The sequence below is a fragment of the Mixophyes fleayi genome, chromosome 2 (assembly GCF_038048845.1).
Source record: "Mixophyes fleayi isolate aMixFle1 chromosome 2, aMixFle1.hap1, whole genome shotgun sequence".
NCBI classification, from domain to species: domain Eukaryota; kingdom Metazoa; phylum Chordata; class Amphibia; order Anura; family Limnodynastidae; genus Mixophyes; species Mixophyes fleayi.
Window position 1 is genome coordinate 283,083,480 of NC_134403.1, and position 22,572 is coordinate 283,106,051.

The 22,572-nt window shown below is 43.6% G+C and overlaps 1 protein-coding gene across 2 annotated transcripts in view; it reads left to right on the forward strand.

Moving 5' to 3' along the window:
* Positions 1 to 4,994: 4,994 nt before the first annotated feature.
* The window catches only part of LOC142140403 (5' exonuclease Apollo-like), a 37,593-nt gene continuing 20,015 nt past the window's right edge, over positions 4,995 to 22,572 (forward strand). Inside the window, exons 1-2 of one of the 2 annotated variants that reach the window (XM_075198166.1) lie at positions 4,995 to 5,076; positions 16,472 to 16,682. In XM_075198166.1, coding sequence (XP_075054267.1) covers positions 16,500 to 16,682 — 183 coding nt within the window. In that variant the 5' untranslated portion in view covers positions 4,995 to 5,076; positions 16,472 to 16,499. The remainder of the gene's footprint in view (positions 5,077 to 16,471; positions 16,683 to 22,572) is intronic. The other variant, XM_075198165.1, reaches the window with a different exon arrangement.

Consider the following 22,572-nt stretch of genomic DNA (forward strand, 5'->3'; position numbering starts at 1 on the left):
TTCCATTATTTCTATTTGCTTTACTGTTTATAATATGTTTATAACTTATTTTTCTTTCTTCAATAAAAATGTCAACATGAGCAGTGTACTTGATATGATATGCTGATCTGAGGTTACACATACTCTGTAGTGCCAGTCCTTTCATCTGAGCAGTCTTAACACAGACTGTAGTCAAGTATATTGATCATGCAGATTACAGCTAGTTTCATTTTCTATTACTGGAAAGAGAAACTAATTTTCAAAACCTGTAACAGCCAATTTAAGATTTGCCAAAACAAAACTGAAACAGTGATTTATCAGTGATTTGCAGTGATATATCATAGAAACCAACACTTGGTAATAAAGCACAGACATTTTCTAAGCTTCCAACCAGACCATGTATTTCCTACCACACACTAAGGTTAATTTGCTTCTGACAGTATGAACCAATCAGTATGTCTTTGGATCAGGTCCCAATCTGTGTGGTGTTTGTACGTTCTACCCATTTGTGTGGGCTTTCTCCAACAGTCCGAAGTCACCTGACTGTTGGTCTTAGAAATGGTTATATGCACTAAGCAGTCAGTAGCTGTATTTAACACACTGCACACTGCACGGCAGACTAAAACAAAACAAACACCAGCGCGGCGGCTCTCAGCAGTCTTCTCTCCTCGTATCCTCCTCTCCAACTGAATGCTCACTGAAAATGATGATGTCAAGCCCGACGTCATTTTCAGTGAGGATTCGGCGAGGAGCAGAGGCAGCGCGACGTAGAAGAAAGCAGAAAACAAGACAAGAAGGAGAAAAAAGAAGGGAAGAAAAGAAAAAAACGCAATAGAAAGGTAAGTAAAAAAAATATGTTATATTATGTATACTGTATATTGTGTGTGTGTGTGGGACCAGTGTATATATAATATATGTGTGTGAGGGGCCAGTGTATATATATTATGTCTGTGTGAGGGGCCAGTGTATATATATATATATATATATATATATATATATATATATATATATTACGTGTGTGTGTGAGAGGCCAGGGTATATATATTACGCGTGTGTGTGTGTGAGGGGCCAGTGTATATATATTACGCATATGTGAGGGGCCAGTGTATATATATTATGTGTGTGTGAGAGGCCAGTGTATATATATTATGTGTGTGTGAGGGGCCAGTGTATATATATATATTACGTATGTGTGTGAGGGGCCAGTGTATATATTACGTGTGTGTGTCATAGTTGCCTACTCTCCCAGAATGTCCGGGAGACTCCCGAATTTCTGGGAGTTCTCCCAGACTCCCGGGAGAGCAAGCAATTCTCCCTGATCCTGGCCTGCTGTGTAAACTAAACAGAGGGGGTGGGGCCTAGTGACGTCATGAACCCAGCATCATGGCACCACCCCCTGTTTTTATTGGTTCAGAGTAGTGATGTCCGTTTTGGGGGCTGGGCTAATGACGTGATTTTTCAAGCCCCGTCCCCACACTGCACCCCAGACCTCCCGAATCATCGGCAAGTATGGTGTGTGTGTGTGTGTGCGTGTGTGTGGGTGAGGGGCCAGTGTATATATACTGCATGTGTGTGAGGGGCCAGTGTATATATATTACGTGTGTGTGTGTGTGAGGGGACAGTGTATATATATTACATGTGTGTTTGTGAGGGGCCAGTGTATATAAATTATGTGTGTGTGTGTGAGGGGCCAGTGTATATATATTACATGTGTGTGTGAGGAGCCAGTGTATATATACTGCGTGTGTGTGTGTGTGTGTGAGGGGCCAGTATATATATATTACGTGTGTGTGTGTGTGAGGGGCCTGTGCATATATATATATTACGTGTGTGTGTGAGGGGCCGGTGTATATAAATTGCGTGTGTGTGTGGGGGTGTCTCCGTTGAAGACCCCCGCCAGCGCTGTGTCCCTGGAGGGACAGAAGATGCTGGAGCCGGTGCCCATGAAGAGGGCGAAGATGGCCGCCAGCGCTGTGCCCCTGGAGGGGCTGAAGAGGTCCCCGATGGTGCCCAGCAGGAAGAAAGAAGAGAAGAAGTACTCACCCGTCCAGCGATCCAGCAGTGAGTATCGTGGCTTCTTTCTTGCAGGTCCTGTGCGCGGGGGAAGGATGAGCCAATCAGGGCTCATCTTTCCCCGCTGGCCAATCAGCGGCCGGATGCGCGAGCCAATCGCGGCTCGCGCCCGGCCATTCAAAAGATTGGCGCCGACGCGAGCCAATCAGCGCTCGCGCCGGCTAATGACGTCACGCCGGCGACTATATAAGTCGCCGGGTGGCGCCATTTTGTCAGAAGTCCGTTGGCGGAGAAGAAGGAGGACGTCTCTGCAAGACGTCCAGCAACAAGACCAGCGGCAGCGGCGGCAGGGGGCCCTTGTAAGGGCCGTGAGCTACCCTGCCGCCCGAAGACTCCAATCAAGTAGTGATCGCCGGCGGGGAGCCCTTGTCAGGGCTGAGAGCGCCCCCGCCAAGCAGCCCTCAACAGCGCCGAAGAGGAGAAGAGGCGCCGCCGGCTGGAGGGTCTGGAAGACCCGGAGAAAGAAGCAGAAGACAGCGTGGCAAGTTGAGTATCCTGCGCAGAGCAGGTAAGTATACTCAGCGTTAAATTCGGGTACTAGGCCCGGGGCCACGGTCGGGCACAAGGCCCGTGGGCACGCTAAATTAGGGGCACAAGGCCCAGGGACCTGGGCACTAGGCCCCAACGAAGTTAGTGGGCCAGTAGGCCATTAGTAAATATGATAAAGGGGACAAGCCCCTATTAGTTAGACAGGGGCGTGAGAGCCCAGGTACAAGGGCACAAGGCCCTTAGGTAGTTAGTGGCCTAGAGGCCATAGGAAGGCCAGAGGGCCTGGTTAGGGGCTAGTAGCCTGTAGGCTATCAAGGGCACAAGGCCCTAGTAGATAGCTAGGGAGGCCACAGGCCTCGGTAGGCAGGGGCTAGGACCCCTAGGTAGTAGGGCACAAGGCCCTAGTTAGTGGGCTCAGAGCCCTGAGTTAGAGAGGGGGCTGAGGCCCATGAAACAGAGCAGAAGGCTCTGTGTGTAGCTGGGCAGAGACCCATGGTGTGTAGGGCATAAGGCCCTGGTGGTGTGTGGTAGAGGCGTGGGAGCCTCGTGAGTGTAGGCGCGGTCCTGTGTGAGGTGAGCACACGTGGTTAGGAGGTACAGTAGAGCGTAGGCTCCTGTGGTGCTGTAGCAACCTGCTGGTTGGCTAGCAGCGGTGTGCTCGGGTAAGTAGCGTGCAAAGTACTGTATACTGTATTTATTCTGTCTGTGCGGCGAGTATAGTTTACATTACGGTATTTTGGGTGTGCTACATAACTGTGTCCAGGGGCAAGACGTCAGGCCCCCATTAAAGGTAGGCTCTTGTTCCTGTGGTTTTCCTGTGCTAACCCGTGTTGTGGGGACAAGTGTAGTTACCAGCATACACATAGTCAGGGGAGAACACACGTAGTTTCCCTGTCCCTTAGGTCCCCGGGGTCACACTGGTACCCAGAGGGGGTGGCTGAGTGAGTCGGTGGCAGTGCAGCACACCTTGAGGCAGTTCCAGGGGCGGCCGTGGTTCTGATCAAGGGTCCTCAAGGCCGGTTCCGTGCAGGTGGACCTGTGGTTCCGGACGTAGGGACACGTGTGAGATACCCGAGTACAGGCAGTCGGGCGGTTCAGTTCGATCGGCTGTTCCGTGCGGCAGTCGGCCCGCGGGTTAGTGTGCTGTTCTACGGAGCCTCAGCCGGGCTTAAAGAACCGGTCCTTAGGGTCCGTGGGTGACCCCATAGCAAGAAGGCAGCTTCTTGGTACGACCTGGGTGAGGGGGTTAGGAACCGCCCTCCGGTTTAGGCTGTGAACACCGGCTGGTGTTCCCCGTAGCGTGTAAGTGAGCAGTTCTGTTAGTGCACCACACCTAGTTAGTCCTAGTGTTTTGACTTAGTTGCGTTGCCGACCATTAGAACGTTGTTAGGGTCGGGTCGCTGTTGCAGTCAGTCCAGTTTGGTGGGTGCCATCTTAGTCTCACGGAGAGCGTAGAGGGAGGCTGTGTGTTCTTGTCATCCGCAGGAGTCGGGAAGGTGCAGGAGAACCGGATCGGAAGTGGGAGTGTCCCGGTGAGTATCACGCTCGATTCCTCCTTTCGATTAGGCCCTCACCGGCAGGTGTGTGAGGTACTTGAGGCGGGATTAGTCCTCGGACTAGTCTTGGCCTTCAGTGCCTGTAGTCCCCCGCGTCTTGGCAAGAACAAAGTGAGGAGGCGGCAAGTGAGCTTGGACTGACCGTGTCCTTGTTCTTTGCCGTAGTCTCGGACAGCCCTTACCTGGTAGGCACGGCCGTAATCCCTGTCTCTATCTTAGAGGGACGTGATTGGAGGTGACTGTGGCTGCGGATCTGCTGGGGTTGGATCGCAGCTGGGAAATCGGAAGCGGACTGGAGGTGACCATCGTTTTCAAGGTGAGTTCTTTTGTGTTGCGTCTGTCCCTGTCTTTCCCCGCAGGGGGCGTTACATGTGTGTGTGAGGGGCCAGTGTATATATATTGCGTGTGTGTGTGTGCGTGTGAGGGGCCAGTGTATATACATTATGTATGTGTGTGAGGGGCCAGTGTATAGTGCTATGGATTGCTTCAGGGAGGGGGCCCAAACCAGTATCTTTTCTAGGGCCCCATGAGGTCTAAATCCGGCTCTGCATCCAGGCACATAAATGTCAATATGAGCAATGTACTGACCTGAACTTACACATACTCTGTAGTTGTTTCACCATAGGGTTGGGGTCTGAGCAGTCTTAACACAGACTGTGGATACTTAGCAGTACAGAGTCACGTTTTTGAGGAGCGTATGTGCACATTTTAAGCAAAACAGGCGTACCTTTCAGAAAATGCTCCAAATTGTAGTCACGTATGTTGATTATGCAGATTACATCTAGTTTCATTTTCTATTACTGGAAAAAGAAGCTCAATTTCAAAACCTGTAACAGGAAATTTAAGATTTGCCAAAACAGAAACTGAAACTGCAGTGATATATTATAAACATCAACACTTGGTAATAAAACACTTAAATTTTCTGAGCTTCCAGCCAGCTGTTTGATAAGAGAAGTCATACACATTAAAAGGTAAGAAGGTAATTACTTTTACTTTAAAAAAGCATATTGTTGTTATTATTATTATTATTATTAATAATAATAATAATAATAATAATAATAATAATATTGATAATAATAAACAAACTGTAGCTCAAGCATTGGAGCTGTAAAAATATTACATTATTCCAATTAAAAAAGGACTGGAAATCAGAAAGTTATTTTAAAAAAGTATTCTTGTCAAGGACAACTGCAAACACTTAGAAAGGTAAGAAATGTATAGTTATTGTCAAAGCCGATGTGCTTCTTTCCAAAGTTTGGCAGCTATTTAGTTTTTAGTAGTAGTTTAATAGTAGTTATTAAGTATTTCCTTTAATTAGGAGTTGTAAGGAAATGTAACTAAAGTTATTAATCGATAGAGCACATGGATCAAGTTGGTTGGATGACCAATACTGAGACTCTCTTTTCCTGAAGACACTTACAGAGATTAGGCTATATCCATAATTTAAGTCTTGGCACAGTAAAAATATATCCTAATATTGCATTACTCAGCAGCTGATGTGTGAAAACAAAGACTTTTTAAAACAAATATTTTTTTAACTTATCTACCACATTATGTTAAAGTTGCACTTGTTCATTTATTCAGGAATGACTGAATAATGTCCTAAAGAATAATGTGATAAGATTAATTGCATTGCCTGATTTTTGTCTCAGTTCATACCTGCCTACTCTACTTGCACACAATGAAAGCAGACATTTTGTCGTCTCAATCAATATTCATGAGAATGCAGCCTATCCATTCACTACAAACCAGTGATATCACTGAGGCTCTTCATGTCCTGTATTACTGAGGAATAACAATTATTCCTGGAAACATAGGCTGCCCATTTTTTACCATATGAAAACCTCAAACCGTGTTATTTGTAAGGATATCCTTATGTCTATCCCAAGCATGTTTAAATTGCTCTACTGTATTAGCCTCTACCACCTTTGATGTGAGGCTATATTCATAAAGTACAGGTTCCTTGAAAATCAATATGTTGCATTTTGTTGAATATTGGTTTAGCTCACTGAATGGTTCTCTTACTTTGTGTGTAGGTGACTGGTTCACTTAGAAAAGGGGTCAGGGAACTTTTTTACCTTTTACCCCAAAATATTTTTAGATACAGCGACGTTACCCCCTTGATTTGAAAGGAAAGAAATCATATATGTGCCTCCATAGTTTTGTTCTCCCCTAACTTACTTCCCTCACCCTATGTGCCTCTGTTATTTTACTTACTTTTCTATTGACTTTTTCTCTTCTTTTTTCTTCTTCTCTGATCTTCTTCTCTTGTTTTCTTCTGCCGCTGCTCCTCTCTGCTCCTCACTGAAAATGTCGTCGGGTGTGATGATGTCACGCCCAACATTCAGTGGGAGAGAGGAGGAGAGGAGACTGCTGGGAGTCGCTAGGTGGTCATGTGATTGAAAAAAAATCACATGACCGCCGGCGGTGTGTCTCGGCAGCATTAACCCCAGGAAATTCATTTTACCCCATTTGGGGTAATTTACCCCGGTTCTCCAGCCATTGACTTAGAAAAAGTTATATGCACTAAGCAGTCAGTTGCTGTATTTAACACACTGCACAGCAGACTAAAACAAGACAAAGCAAAAAAACACCAGCAAACTGTTCTTGTTCTATGCTAATTAGAAAAGCAGCATATTGGATCGACTTGAGCAAGCATAAACATTATGCAACTAAGTTTACTAAGATATTTACAAAGATATTTTCATACCCAAAAGTTGGTTTGTTCTCTCTTGAAGAAATATTAGGACCATAACTCCCAACTGTCCCAGTATAGGGGGGACAATCCTGATTTGAAGGCTCTGTTCCTCTCTCCTGGGCAGGGACATCTTTGTCCTGTTATGGGAAAGTATGTCCTGTTCATTGCAACTCTACATAGAACGGGTGCCTGAGTATCCACCACTGCTGTGGGTGGCATTGAAGGAGTGTTTTGAACAGGCCTGTAAATGACCTAGCACTTAGAAATGCTAGATATGCCCCCAGTTGTGACATGGCCATGCCCACTTCTTGTGCCAACAGAGTGAAAAAAGTGTACTATTACAAATATGTAAAAAAAATAACACATATACAACAAGAACAGCACAAAAAGGAAAATGTAGGTGTTGAATTACCAGATTTTTAAAGATATTGTGGAATCTTTCTCTGGACTAGTCAATTGGTGCCATAATTTCTCCCATAAAATTTAGATGGGAACGAAACTACATGTTTAGGCCCTTTCCATAAATATACTTCCTTTGACACCAAATAATAGCATTCCAAACCTTATGCACCACCCAAGAATTGACCCTATACTTATTTGCAGAAATATGTTTAAAAAGTTTCCTTCTCTACCTGTCTCTCTCACTTATATCCCATCCAGTGTAATCCTGTTTGTACCCTAAGACTTTGAAACACTACTTTTAAAAGATTGGAAATGTGCTGTATTTTGTCATATAAGACAGGATGGCTACGTTTCTTCTGTGAAAGATGTAGATATCAGCACAATAAAAAAACAAAGATGCTTGAAGGTACCAAGAAATCAAACATTCTCTAAATAAACTGACAAATAGGTGCTACAAAGAGACTTAACCTCCTTTGTAGTTTTATGCACCGAAATTGGTTCCAACCCACAAGGTCTATCTTAAGCTTTCATCAGTCTCAATTACTCAAACACAAAAAAAATTGAGAAAACAGATACAGGGGGTATATGTATTAATATAATGTGGTGCCAGTAAATATGCACCGTTGCAAATACATTTTGCGATTGTCATTTTACAGAGAAAACTGCTATTTTCTTCGTTTTAATGGCTGATCCCAGTTTAATACATAGATCCCTTAAACTGTACCTTTACAGATAAACAAATGAGTTAAATAACTCACAAATTTTCTGTTAGCAATAACTAAAGAGGCATATAAATGCTTCTTTTGAGATGGCCCAGAACATTAAAATGTTTCCCACAGCATACCTCCCAAATGCCCTGATTTTGGCATAACATCCTGATTCGCTGGCTGCAAAAAGGATGTGGGCTTAACCAAAAGTGGGTGGAGTTTTACCTAAATTTGTACATTTGTTGGCAGAGTTTGGGTGGAACATGGGTAAGGCTGATTTTGTCATGATTTTGTGATTCTAAATGTTGGCAAGTATGCTAAAGCATCATATCAATTCTGGGGGTGCCATGTGAGGACAGGAGAAATCGTCCATATCTTTAGGTATTGTTGTCGTGAATATAGGGAACTTACAGTTATTTATAAGGGATGAATAATAACTACAGTGTAAATATGTTATATCAAATGAATCCATTGATAAGTTCAGCTACGAAAGTGTAAAATGTGAAGGCAGAAAGTCTGTTGTAAATGTATTTGATGGCTTTGCACATCCCAGTGTGAGAAGATAGGAGTGTCACCTGTGGCAGCTTCAAAGAGCTCTTGCTGTGAGATATATCCTGACACAAGATAGTTTTTGGACTCCTGAATAGACTTTGTGGGGCCGGTCACAGCTTGAAATCCTTGCAGCCCAAGGCAGCATTTTGAAGGCCTATACAGGTATATAGAAATATGTGCTTCAAAGGAAAATGTCTTCATAGTTCATATTTTGGGGAATCCGGGTGTCACTCTATACTGAGGAGCAGAAATCACACCAGGATTGTCAATGACAGGTACGGGGGGTATCCGGAAACAGCTAAAATCACATATCTTTGGAGTGTCTTTAAAAGGCTGAGACCAGGTATAGCAAATTGTCAGACTTTTTGGGAAATCAGTTCACATTGATAAGTTGTCCATCTTCCAAGTCAATTTCCCTTGGCCAGAATGCTATTCATGTAAGTGCTGATTTGAATGTAACCCCTTTTATTTTAAACTGTTTGCTTGTGTATGTTGTTGTTCATTAAATATTTTTCTTTATATCTGAATGCCCTGTACTTTTATATATTAAATCTATAATTTAATATGTTGCTTCCTTGATACTCTAACGAATTCATTAGTCTGTTAAGAAGAAATAGCTCGACCAAGATAACTCAGTGTGTGATTTGTGGATACATTTGATTAACAAGCTGTGTGTGCTTGCATTTACATTTGTGTAACAGTCTGGAAGTATGAAGAGTTAACCCTGTGCATGCTGGTGTGGGTCTTGTTAGTCTGTGGATAGCTAGAAACCTTGTGTGCCAACTTGGGACAGTGTCAGACGTCGTCCACGTTCCTCCCTGCTAGCCAGGGACGGACGTCTTCCGCTGACAGAGCTGTCATACGCCGGTCCCGTGCTAGGTGCTGGCGTTGTGACTTGCCCTTTAAGAACTATGTTGGTGCTTGCTTTCGCTTCAGAGTCTCTACCTGTCCGTAAGTGTTTCTCGTTATGTTGATTGGGACCTCCTTCTGAAGCCTATTGGTCCTAGAGGACTATTTCAAGCTCCCGTAATCATGGACTTATTGCCTGATCTTCGTGTTACTCACACTGCCGTGGGTTCTGGCTGCATATCTGATCTTTTGACTATTTTCTGGATACTATCGGCTGCCGAAGTTACCTGTCATCATTGCTCTCCATCGGCTCCGCTGTATGCCAGTTCGTGGTTCATCTACAAGCTGAAGTTACGTGTTGTTGTTCATCTGCACACAGAACTATTCGTGAGTTGTCTGCTACACATGCGCTCATGTTGATTGGCTTAAGTACTATTCTACTCGGCTGTCTATGTTGCGGTATTCTATGTTGAACTACAATCAAGTTCTCTTGTCATCTGTGGTTCTATGTCTGGCACGGATATTATTATTCTGCTGATTATTATTGCTGGACTGTTAATATGAATATACTGCTAAGCCGGGAGCCTCTACTTCAATTTAAGTTGTGTGCATTACCAGCTGTTGTCTAATTGTGATGAACTCTCGCTTACCTGTTAACCGGATCTTCTGGGACCTGTAGTTCTACGCTCAGTTTGGATTTCGCTATCACGCTGTTACTTCTAGGCAACACCTTCCTGCATGTTACTAGTTATACCCAAGTTCCTGGATAGCATATAACGTTCTTTGTTCCGCTATATGAACTATTGTGATACCTATAACCACCTGCTAAAGTGAATCATATTGTACGTTTGGATCAACCAAGTCTACATACTATTCTCATCGAACTTCTAGCTGTGTCAGTGGTTCACCTTCATCTGCTGTGTGTTTCGTGTGGGATCCAAGTGTTCTAATTACCATCTAGCGTTCAACTGTTATATTGTCTATTTCACATGCTGTTGCCATTGGTTACCAACTGAAGTACATCTGTGATTACGATTGTATTTTATTATTAACTGCTGTTGTATCTTCTATCAATATATCAACTTGCAACACTACTACCATCATTTGTGTTATTGTTCCCTGTGATGCTCTCAAGTTAAGAACTTTAATTACACTGTGTCCTGTCTCCACCACCCTCTACTATCACCATCTAAGTAGAGGCTGGGGATCCATAATTATTCATAGCCGTGACAAGAGCGCTCCGTTGCTAGGCAACGGAGACACTCCTTCCGGGGTTCTCCAGGCAAAGGGACACGCTGCGGGACTCCCTGTTCATTGGTGGACAGTGAGCGGCGGTCAGACGCGCTGACCGCCGCTCACTGTCCACCAATGAACGCTGTCTCCTCCCTATTTAAAGATGGCTCTGACACCCTTAGGGTGCCAGAGCAACTAGTTTACCTAGCCTACAGCATTCCATGTCCCAGTGTATCCTGTTTGATTTCCTGTGTACCGACCCGGCTCCCATTGATCTCGTTTTGGATTACTCTTCTGTCTTATACCACACTCTTATACCACACTCTCTGGATTGACCCTTGGCTTGCTGACTACTCTTTGGCTGATTCTGTACCTTGTTTGCCCGCACGTTGCCAGACCACAGCCTGTACGACCACAGGCCTCGCGGATAGCTTCCTGGGAGGGTCGCGACCTGCACGTCACTTGCCGTGAAATCCAAACTTCCTTACGGGGGTACCTTGTGAAGACCGGCGGCATGTTAGACTCCGCGCCTCCTAGTGTTGCAGTGCTAATATCCGCAGGTAGCTGTATTCTCATCGTGACAGACAGTATATTGGTGTCCTATTGCCTGTATTCAATAGGTGGTGGCAAACCTGAAGTGTCTGGGGGTGTGAGCGCTGTTTGGGGGCGATTCAGTAGGTCTATAACCTGTGTGATAGGTAGAGAGAGACTGCGGGCTTGAATCATGTGCAACCTCATATAGCAAACACCCCAAAGTCACGGCAGCTGGGAGCGTGTTCCTGACAATTGTGATAACAACTTTTTGCAAGAGGTTGCTAATCTAATATACAGGTTTATGGAGGTCTCCCCAAATCAGGACCCAGCTTTTTTTTTTCTTCATTACAACCAAAGTAGACACCTAAAACTAGTGTTCACTGTTAATACAGTTGTTATATTTCAACCAAATCTGTAATCCTGATACTATTAGATCAACCAAACCAGCTCTACCCACTATCAAACTTTGACTTGTGAATCATTTCACACTACTAAAGTAGCATTCTAGGGACAGGACATGGTCATGGAGAGAGATCTGGATGTTGACAGATATGCTTGTCCTTTCTGGACACCATTTCCTGCTGGCTTGCTGGAAGCACTAAGGGACCTATTTATTAACCCTGGAAGAAGTATTAAACACGGTAAATCCCCTTAAAACTACAGTTTTGGGGGGATTACAGGATTTTAAAATAACAAGGCTATTTATTATTAGAGGATTGCAACAGATATTGGAAAATGCCCTATTTATCAAACAGTGAAATTTGGAGCTTCACCTCTACAGCCGTTGTATCCTATGGGGAGAGCATCACAAGAAAGGCTTCTTAAAAGCCATAGGAACCTTTAGATAAAGTGATTGCTTTGTCGGAAAGTGTATGAAAATAATAATGTGACCTGTGAGGTGATTAAAATTGACTGAAAACGTCATTGAGTGTTATTGAGGTTAATAATAATGTAGGATCAGAATAAGAGCAAAATTATGTGATTTTAGCATATTTTAGCAATTTTTCTAAAAAAAATACAAAACCAAAACCAAATCACACAAGGGTGGTTTTGCCAAAACCAAAACACAAAGCTAATCCAGATCCAAAACCAAATCCACTTCATGGGGGTCAGTGAGCATCTCTAGTTTATAGTGATTTTATTCAACAAATATTGCAGAAAAATTTATGAGGGTGTAAAGTCAGGTCTTTTTTTACAATTGTTTGGCAGTCTGTTTTTTTGTAAGTTAACAAATTAGGAATGCCATGTAATTGCAGGAAAAGTGTGTGGGTTGAAATTCAGATCTTGTACACAAACATACATATACAGGCTAAACAGACCTTGGGGCACTGAGCGAGAAATAGGTCTAAATAGCTTGAGTTTACCTGTCTCTAGACAACTTCAAAAACACATCCCCTCCACGAATATGCTAACTTAGGACTTCTATAGAAAAGTTGCAAAACACCAAACAAGACATTATCATACAAAACACATCCCAATGTAACACAATAAGTTAATTTGTAATTATATACATTAGTGCCTGCACCACTAATGGAAATATATTTCTACAATAAATTATTTCTACATGATCCGGCCAGAAATAAGTTATTTATAAGTGTCCAGCCACACCATCCCTCCGGCATTTCTCCTTTCTCAAAAACTTGACTTTGAGTGATAACTGGTGCAGAAAACACGAGTCCTGACATGAACCAGGATATCCAGCTACAACACTCATTATATGCCTGGTTGCATCACAGACCATCACATTCATATAGTGATAGTGGGGTCAGTTGGTGTACATCTCTAAGTTATCTTGAGAAAATGGTCTTGAAAATGTCAGCTCTGTAATGCCTACAACTTGTAAACAAATTGGAATGAACCTGTAGCCATAAAGTGTATAGCACATAATAGTTTATTCAGCCTAGACACCGCAATGGGGCGTAATGTTAATGACTCCAAGAGGTATATTTACTAAACTGCGGGTTTGAAAAAGTGGAGATGTAGTCACAACCAATCAGATTCTAGCTGTCATTTTGTAGAATATACTAAATAACTGATAACTAGCATCTGATTTGTTGCTATAGGCAGCATCTCCACTTTTTCAAACCCACAGTTTAGTAAATAAACCCCCAAGTCATCACCAGCATACCAAGGCGCAGGTTTGTTCAGTTGAGTTGAAACATTTGCACAACATCCTGATCTGAGAGTCAGTCCAGGGCCAAGTACACTCTAAAAACTATGAATCTGCCGGCCCTGATGCTAATGCGCCTGCTCTCCTCCAAACACACAAAACAAACTAGTAGTCCATCCACCAAGTTTACTATGAAAGCCATTTTGCCACACCCACAATTGCAAAGAGATTTGGGGCCCTTTTTTTCTAGGCATCATAGGCCACTATTAAGAGTTATCTGACTTCAGCTTAGAATATGTAAAAAAAACCTCCTTTTAAACTTCCAGTGGAAAGCAGATTCAATAAAGTATTTTTATATTAACATAACTAAATCATACAACCATTTATATAAAGCTTAATAATATATATTTTGGATAGGTAAAATTAATGTAAAAAAAATGTACATTCTCCAAAGAATCCTCTACTTTACCAATTAGTGTACTGAATCAGATAATCAATTACAAACAACATGCATAAGAAAGTTGTTGACTCCCTCTATTCCATAGGTGTTGGGAGAAGTCCTAGTACTTTCAGCATGGGACTGTTTTCTTTTAAGGGTTTTTATGTCATGATTCTCCGAGAGAATACAGCCCTGTGTTGAACAAGCTAGGTCAGAGTTACATTATGACCCCACGCTGCAAGTTTCCCTTTTATAGTGTCACCAACCCAGGCTGTCTAAGCCTAGTGCTGGTTGCAGCTTTTTCGGTGGGGATCTAATGTGTCCAACTTTAAATGAGGTCCAACTGTACATGATTACCCATCCCTGTCTTAGAGTCACCACTGGCAGGAGGGTGGCAATGAGCCTTATCAAACTTTATCCAGCATCAATGGGCTTGAAACACTTACTATTTAAATTTCTACATTTTGTAGAATGTACTAAATAAATTGACAGCTAGAACCTGATTGGTTGTTATAGGCAACATCTCCACATTTTCAAACCCGCAATTTAATAAATATACCCCCAGGGGTATGGGAAGAACCCTAGTGCTATCTACATGGGGGATAATTTGTCCTAGGGCACTTTGGAATTATAGCAGGGGAGGGGCATGCTATGAGTTTCCTTGCTATTGTGCTACAAACCAGGGCCGCCGAGAAGGGGGGGCAGTTACCAATTACTTTGCTGGTGGGGGGAGCAGGGTACTCAGAAAAAAATCTACAAATACTCACATGATCGCAGCGTCGGCATCGCTCTTCCCTCCTCCCTGCTCCGCTCGCACTGAATGTCGGGCAAGACGTGATGACATTCAGTGAGGAGCAGCGTAGAGAGGACCCAGCAAGAAGACAGAAGACAAAAGAGTAGAAAAGAAAAGAGATGAAAGAAGCTAATACAAAGGTAAGTAATGAAACGGAGGCAAGGGGAGGATAGCAGATAGGCACTGAGTGATGAAGAAGGGGAGGGTAGAGAATGGCACCAAGTGATGATGAAGAAGGGGGGCTGGAGAAAGGCACTGAGTGATGAAGAAGGGATGGGAAAGGCACAGTGTGATGAAGAAGGGGGGAGAGAAAAAGGCACAGGGTGATGAAGAAGAGGGGTGGGACACAGGGTTATGAAGGAGAGGGGGGAAGCAGCATGGCACAGTGTGATGAAGAGGGGGGAGCAGCATGGCACAGTGTGATGAAGAAGAGGAGGTGGGAGCAGCATGGCACAGTGTGATGAAGAAGAGGAGGTGGGAGCAGCATGGCACAGTGTGATGAAGGAGAGGAGGGGGAAGCAGCATGGCACAGTGTGATGAAGGAGAGGAGGGGGAAGCAGCATGGCACAGTGTGATGAAGGAGAGGGGGGGAGCAGCATGGCACAGTGTGATGAAGGGGGGGAGATGCATGGCACAGTGATGAAGGGGAGTGGGGGGAAGCATGGCATAGAGTGATGAAGGAGAGGGGGGAGCAGCATGGCACAGAGTGATGAAGGGGGACCAGGTGAAGGGGGGAAAAGCATCATTGAGGGCGTAATGTGCTCATAAGGGGGCACAGCGTGGTTGTAATGAAGGGGGACAGTGTGATCATATGGAGACACAGCGTGGTGATGATAAAGGGGCAAAGTAATGTGTGTGATGGCACAGAGGGCTTGTGGCAATGTGTGTGTGATGGAACAGGGGGCTTGTGGCAATGTATTGTGTGTGAGGTAGGTAGTGGCTAATTAATGGGTGCTTTTTTGTTTGTGAGGTGATGGTAGGGCAATTTAATAGTGGGGACTATTAATTTAAGATGAGGTGGTTTGGGGGCTATTGAATGTGGGGTTGAGTTTGGGGAGAATAAGGTCTCTTTATTAAATGTGACTGTGAATTATTTAATGGCAGTGATGGTTGTGGGAAATAGGTATATTTATGAAATGTAAATACTATTAATTTATTGTTGGGGCTGTTTGGAGGGAAGGGAATAGGTTTATTTATTAAATGAGAATACTATTATTTTATTGTTGGGGCTGGAGGAAGGCCTAATCGTGGGTGCTATTGATTTAACACTGGGGCTGGTTGGAATTTTCTAAATGTACCCATTTTTTTCCCAAATAAGGCCCCCAAAATTCCAGGACCCAAACTGCAGCCACATATGTCATTCTCCGGCGAGCGGCCAATGCACACTTCTGCCAATGGTGTACACAACAATGCAGGGTTTTTTCTGTAGGAGGGTGGCCTAGAGCTTTTCAGCTGCTAGACATGCCCCAATGATGCATAGCCACGCCCCCAACTGTATGACCAGTCTCATGCTCAACTATAAGGGGGGCCCCATGAAGCTGCTGTACCGGGCCCAGAATTACTTTTGGCAGCCCTGAGCAGCGTAGCCTAGTGTTGGTTTTGGCAAGCACAAGAACTTACTTGGCATTTTTAGGGGGGTCCGCTTGCTCTTTTTCTTTTATTTATTTATTTATTTATTTATTTCTCGAGCTTATGGCCCATTATATATGATGCACACTAAGTACATCTTACTGAAATTCATGCATTTTTCGTACTATGCAAGAGACACACTGGGTAAATTATGTCTTTTAACATGTGCTTACATTTTCAATGTAAATTGCATCCAACTTTACATAAAGGCCCAAACAACAATTATTATAGCTCTTAGCAGGCTAACTGAAAATCTTAAAGCAACTGGAGTCTTAGTGAAGTCTTGTTCCACAGTTTGTAGGGCATAATGCTCAATATAAACTTGCATACATTTTACCTTGTATGAAAATGCAGTTCATTTAGGCTATTTGCCATCTATTACTCTGTAAAGCAATAAACAAATCATGTCTTTTTTTTTCCCTTCTTAGATCTTTGTTTGCTAACTCAAGGTTGAGAATGAGTCTTCTTCCAAACACCCCTATTGCTGTGGATTATTGGAGTATTCGGCGATGCAGCCACACCCGGCTCTTCTTTCTGTCTCATATGCACAGTGACCATACTAAGGGTCTATCTTCTACATGGAAACATCCATTGTATTGTTCACCAATCACAGCCAAGATCCTTAAACACAAGTTGCAGGTACGATATGAAATAGTGTAAAAGTAGTTGGAGTTGACAAAAGAAGAAAAAAATTAGTTAAGGCATGTACTGTCACGGGCACTAGGAGTCTTTACCCAGGGATCACCAGGTGGTAGGCTTACCAGAGCAATGTAGATGGTAATAGGGTACTCTGGTAGCTGGGTGATCACGGAACAGGAAACAGCAGATGATGAGATGCTCAGGAAAGTCTATGACTAGCAGCACTGGTAATATGGAGGTAATAGTACACGAGGAACTGTAGGACAAGGACACGTGAAGGTAGTCAGTGGTCTGCGATAGCAAGTTGTACCACTGCTATAGTGAGGAGGAATGTCCAACAGAAACGAGGAGGTGATGAGAGTCAGCGGTCTGCGGATAGCAAGTGGTACCGCTGTCTGAGTGAAGGAATGGAATCCAAGTGGAGGTATCCGGGGAGTCAGTGGTCTGCGATAGCAAGTTGTACCACTGCTATGTGAGAGGATACTGGAACAGGTGATACTGGAAACAGGGATCAGTGGTCTGCTACTAGCAAGTTGTACCACTGAATAAATATGTGAGGAGGTGCACGGGGAGAGACTGCAACACAGGATATACACAGGCACCTTATACACGATCCACAGTAACATGCACAATATATATAAATGACTGAACAGGTCTGCAAATATAGAAAGTCTCTTGAAGTAGTCCAGCACAAGTTAACACAGTCAATGATGGCAATAGACTCAGCTGATAGCAGACTCCAGAGGAGAACCAACACAGTCCAGCAAGATATGCAATACACCAGCACAGTCAATGAGAAGTATGCATACCGTGGTTCAGAAGCAGGCAGTCAGATAGGAGTGCAGCGATACCTGAGCGGCAGGAGGCCGGCTGGATGAGAAGTCCCAGGATAGATGAGGCAGCGGTCTAGTAGGTGCAGCGCACAGATAAGTAGACCAACAGGAACACGAATCCACAGGAATCAGTAACACGTGGAACTGGACTCAAGGAGGACCCAGGAGAGTGGAGATGATCCAGCAGAGGAGTAGTTGATGAGATATAAATCCAATGCTGACAGGAGGGTAGACCAGCGGAACACGTGAAGGTGTGGAGAGCGGGTCAGCAGTAGATGGATGATAGCGCGGTCAGCAGCAGCAGGACTCTGCGGTACACGGAGGTAACCAGTAGCAACCAATAGGTGTCAGTAGCGATGGAACACGGGAGAGCAGAGTAGACCAGGAGCTGTTGATCACGGAGAGTAGCGAATGGCAATGAGAGCAGCAGTCTCGAGGAAACACAGGAGAGCTGAGAAGAGACTGCAGTGCACAGGGGCAGCGGATAGGAATCAGCTAACTTGTCACGATGATGAACACAGGCGAGTTGTAGGCTGGAGGCTGTAGTGCACGGAGGCAGCGGATAGGAATCAGCTAACAGTCACGATGATGAACACAGGCGAGTTGTAGGCTGGAGGCTGTAGTGCACGGAGGCAGCGGATAGGAATCAGCTCACAGACTTGATGAGGAACAGGTGAGTGGATGTAAGGTAAAGGTTGGAGTGCACGGAGGCAGCGGGTAGGAACCAGCAAACAGTCACAGTGAAATATAATAGCGTGATGTGGATTAGAGGACTGTAGTGCACGGAGGCAGCGGATAGGAATCAGCAAACAGTCACAATGATATGTAATAGCGTTGAAGTGGTTTGGGAGACTGTAGTGCACGGAGGCAGCGGATAGGAATCAGCAAACAGTCACGATGATACAGTTGATGGTAGAAGTGGTATGGGAACCACAGTAGTAGAAGTGGTTTGGAAACCACAGAGGTAGAAGTGGTTTGGAAACCACAGGAATCAGCAGCGCTGAAAACACGAGGAATACAGGAACACCTTCAGAGACTCATAGGGAATGAGACTCCAAGATCAGGCAACGTGGTGTTGACCACAGGTGCTTAATATAGGGAGTGTTGCCTGATCTGCCAATTGAGTTAAAGGGACATACACTGAAGTATAGAAAAGGGCTGCGCATGCGCAGACCCTCAGGATGGAGGACGGCCACGGTTCCTAAATGTCCGGGAAGAGGCACTCACGGTCCGGTGAGTGACATGTACTCTCATTATTAAATCACATTAAAGCTTAATATAAAATTCTAAGGAAAACCCGATCCCAACAGGATACTTACCTGGGTATTAGCTTTCAGGCTATACAGCAGATTGCCCAACATCATTCCTGTTGGCAGTGTGCTGTCTAAAAAAGACAATGTTGGCAGATGTAAATTGGATGGGCTTCATCTAAAACCTCATCTCAAAATACTCGCCCTCTTGAATCTACCTCTAAACTGTGCTTCGCCTTCCCTCTTATAATTAACTCTCCTGCTTGCAAGACTTCACCCGTTCCTTTGTGCAGCTATGGAATTTCTTACCACACTTGATCAAACTCTCCCCAGCTTCCAAGTTTTAATTTCTTCTATTAAAACCCACCACTTTATTAGAGAATACCTTCTCCTACCTCAGGGGCTGGCTGGCAGACTTTAGCCTGGGGGGCAAGCTCACAGCACTGGCCCATAAGTAGCAGCCCATCCTTAAAAGGTGGTTTTCGGTACAATATATATTTATCAATATAAAAAGAGCCTATTTTAATGTTTCTTAAGTCTGCGATACTTTATTATTATAAATGTTAAATCTTAAATAATAAAAATAAATAATGCAACAAAAAAACAAACCTCACTTTATATTGCATTTTATATGTTCCTTTTCCCTACAGCACTTTTTTATTTTATTTACATACCTGGCTGATTATAATGGGATTTATCAAAATGCTAAAAGCCTGTTTGACAGGTATGCAATGACTCCTGCTCACCACAGTTGAAGACGTAATGACAATATGCTCTCCAGAGCTATTTGGCTATGGTCTGCTAATTCTGGTCTCACAGTGTGTTATTTCCTCTTGTTTTAAGACCCTGGCATGACCCCAACTGATAAAACAATCTCTGGTTCTGTTTGTTTTGAAAATATAAATGTAATTGCTGATTAACTTAGTGTTCTGACCAGAACTGATGTTTGCACTATTTTTGTATATCTTTTGTTTTAATACATGTGTGGTGGTCGAGTACTGATGGGAAATCCTTCCCTTACCTTGTTTCCCAGATACGAGTCAGGTTCTTTTCTCTTTTGGATATCCGGTGGTCAGGAGATAAATACTTCAATGAAAGGGACAAAGATTGGTCAAACAACTTGATTTTATTGAGAATGCGGTAAGGATAGTTTTGGTAAGCCACCGCACCACTGACCCCTTCAGCTCAATAGTAATGACAAAATAATGCGTCTGATCAGCATAGAGCACAATAGCATTTAACATATAACATACACCTGGTTAGTATAAGGCAGAATAATGATAACATCTTCAATACACATTGTCTAATAAGGCACACTGGTAATCACAGTTACTACTTTCACGTTAACAATATCTGACTGGTGATGATGCAATAACCATCAATAATAACCCATCAAGACCTACCGCGCCCACTAGAGGGCTACTTCTTATTCAGGTGTTTGGGGTACCGTGCTATTCCCTATGGGTCAGGCACCCCACTTTTAGCATCTACTGCTGAGTTAACTTGAATTGCAGCGGTACCACTAACACTGAATGTCACACCTTCAATATTAATAAATCAATTCTTAGGTAAATCACATAACATTAACATCATCTAAAACATTTGGTGCACCAATATTATCCCCGGTAACGTTACCATATTTTCCACTCAGTCCTGGGCTGACCTGTGCACAGGAATTTGGGTAGTGTTCCAATGTCCTGCAGAGGTTTCCATCAAGGGTTAAGTATTATAGTGGAAAGGAGAGCTGTTGCTCATTTCAGCCACAAGATGGCACTGTTCTCTGAACAGTCAATAAATCTCTATCAGCACATGTACTCTGCAGCAGGGTATAATGTCCAGATATCAGCACACACACACACACACAGGATATAGCTGGAACGACCGTCTTAATTATTCCCTGCAGCCTGTGTATAGGTATGATCTGGTTGAAAAGCTCTCACAATCCTTCCTTGTACAAGAATGCAATGTCAGTTTTGGATATATTCTCTCATCACTCTTCCCTCTGACACTGGGGTGTGTGCAATACACTGCAGGCTAGGGTTTTACCTGGAGACGGTTCTGCAGTTAGTGGAGATTGTCTTTGGCGCCCCGCTGCGTGTCCCCAGCTGTTCTCCGTCCGCTTTGCTGGTAATGTCACAGTTCTGGCAGCAGCTTATCTTCTCTCTGCTCGGCTGCACATCCTCCCCCTTGTTCCTTCTACCATGCTGCTCTCTCTCACCTCCTTCCTGCACAACCTCTTCCTGTTACTCCCCCAGCCAATCAGGGCCTTCATCCTCCTCCTGTCAATCACTCCTGGGCACAAGTTTTCAGGAGCACAATTAACCTCCTGTAGCCCTGCATTTTAAAAGCATTTATGCACTCCTCTGTGCTGTTCAACAGGGCTTTGGGGTACCACACATGTGTCATATAAAGTTTTGGCTGGCAAGTCTTTCCTTTTGAATACCATATGTTTTTTTTAAAAAATTATGATTGAAGTCTCTCATCTTGTACATTTACACTCCAGACATTGCACCCTGGGTCATATAGATTATAAGTTAATACTCAGAAGACTACTTATTAGTGCAGACTTCAGCACGTGCACTTTGGTAAAGTAAATAGACCGATTTTATTATTATTATTATTATTATTATTAACCAAGCAGCTACAGCCCCTTTAGGATGTGGTGGAAGATTTGCAGCATGAATGTGCAGTCGACAAGTCTGCAGTTATTGCGTGATGCTAGCATGTCAACATGAACCAGAATCTCTAAGGAATGTTCCCAGCAACTTGTTGAATCAAAGTTACAAATAATTCAGGATGTTCTGGTGGAAAAGGGGGTCCTACAGAGTATTATAAAGATGTACCTAATAAAGTGACCACGGAGTGTATATATAAACAACTAAAATTAGTAGTCAGTATTTGTAGCGCACTGTAAAAAAAAAAAATATCCCCTAGGGATCAGACTTAGCTGTATGAATTTATCAGAGCTGGAGTACCTGCTGAAATAGGAAAATATTAAACTTGCAAATATTTGTAACAATAACAGTATCATTCTCTATAACACTAACAGTATAGAAAAGCGTTTGTTCGGGTAATAACTAAATTTCTTTAGATATGCATCTACGCAGTACTGTATTCATGAATTTAAGAATGTAAAGTCATTAAGGAGTAAGCTCTTTAATTTAAATAGGACATACAGTAGTACCATATGTCTGCCACAAACCTCTAGATCAGGGATCGGCAACCCCCAGCATGAGTGCCAGACGTGGCATGCTAACTACTTTTGTCTGGCACGCCGACACTGAAGCTGCTTCAGTAAAGCAGCTGATGATGGCCGAAGCCAGAAGCTCCGTTTCAGCCATCACCGGCTGTTTTATTGAAGCAGCTCCCGGGTTTCTGGATTAAGACGAGTCTCCAAAGGTAAGTAATTTCTGAATTTCTTGGGGCAACTGTGGCATACTATGAATTTCTGGGGGAAATTGTGGCATACTATGAATTTCTGGGGGAAATTTTGGCATACTATGAATTTCTGGGGGAAATTGTGGCATACTATGGATTTTTGGGGGCAATTGTGGCATACTATGAATTTCTGGGGACAACAGTGGCATACTATGAATTTCTGGGGGAAATTGTGGCATACTATGAATTTCTGGGGGAAATTGTGGCATACTATGAATTTCTGGGGACAACAGTGGCATACTATGAATTTCTGGGGACAACAGTGGCATACTATGAATTTCTGGGTGCAACAGTGGCATACTATGAATTTCTGGGTGCAACAGTGGCATACTATGTATTTCTCGAGGCAACAGTGGCATACTATGAATT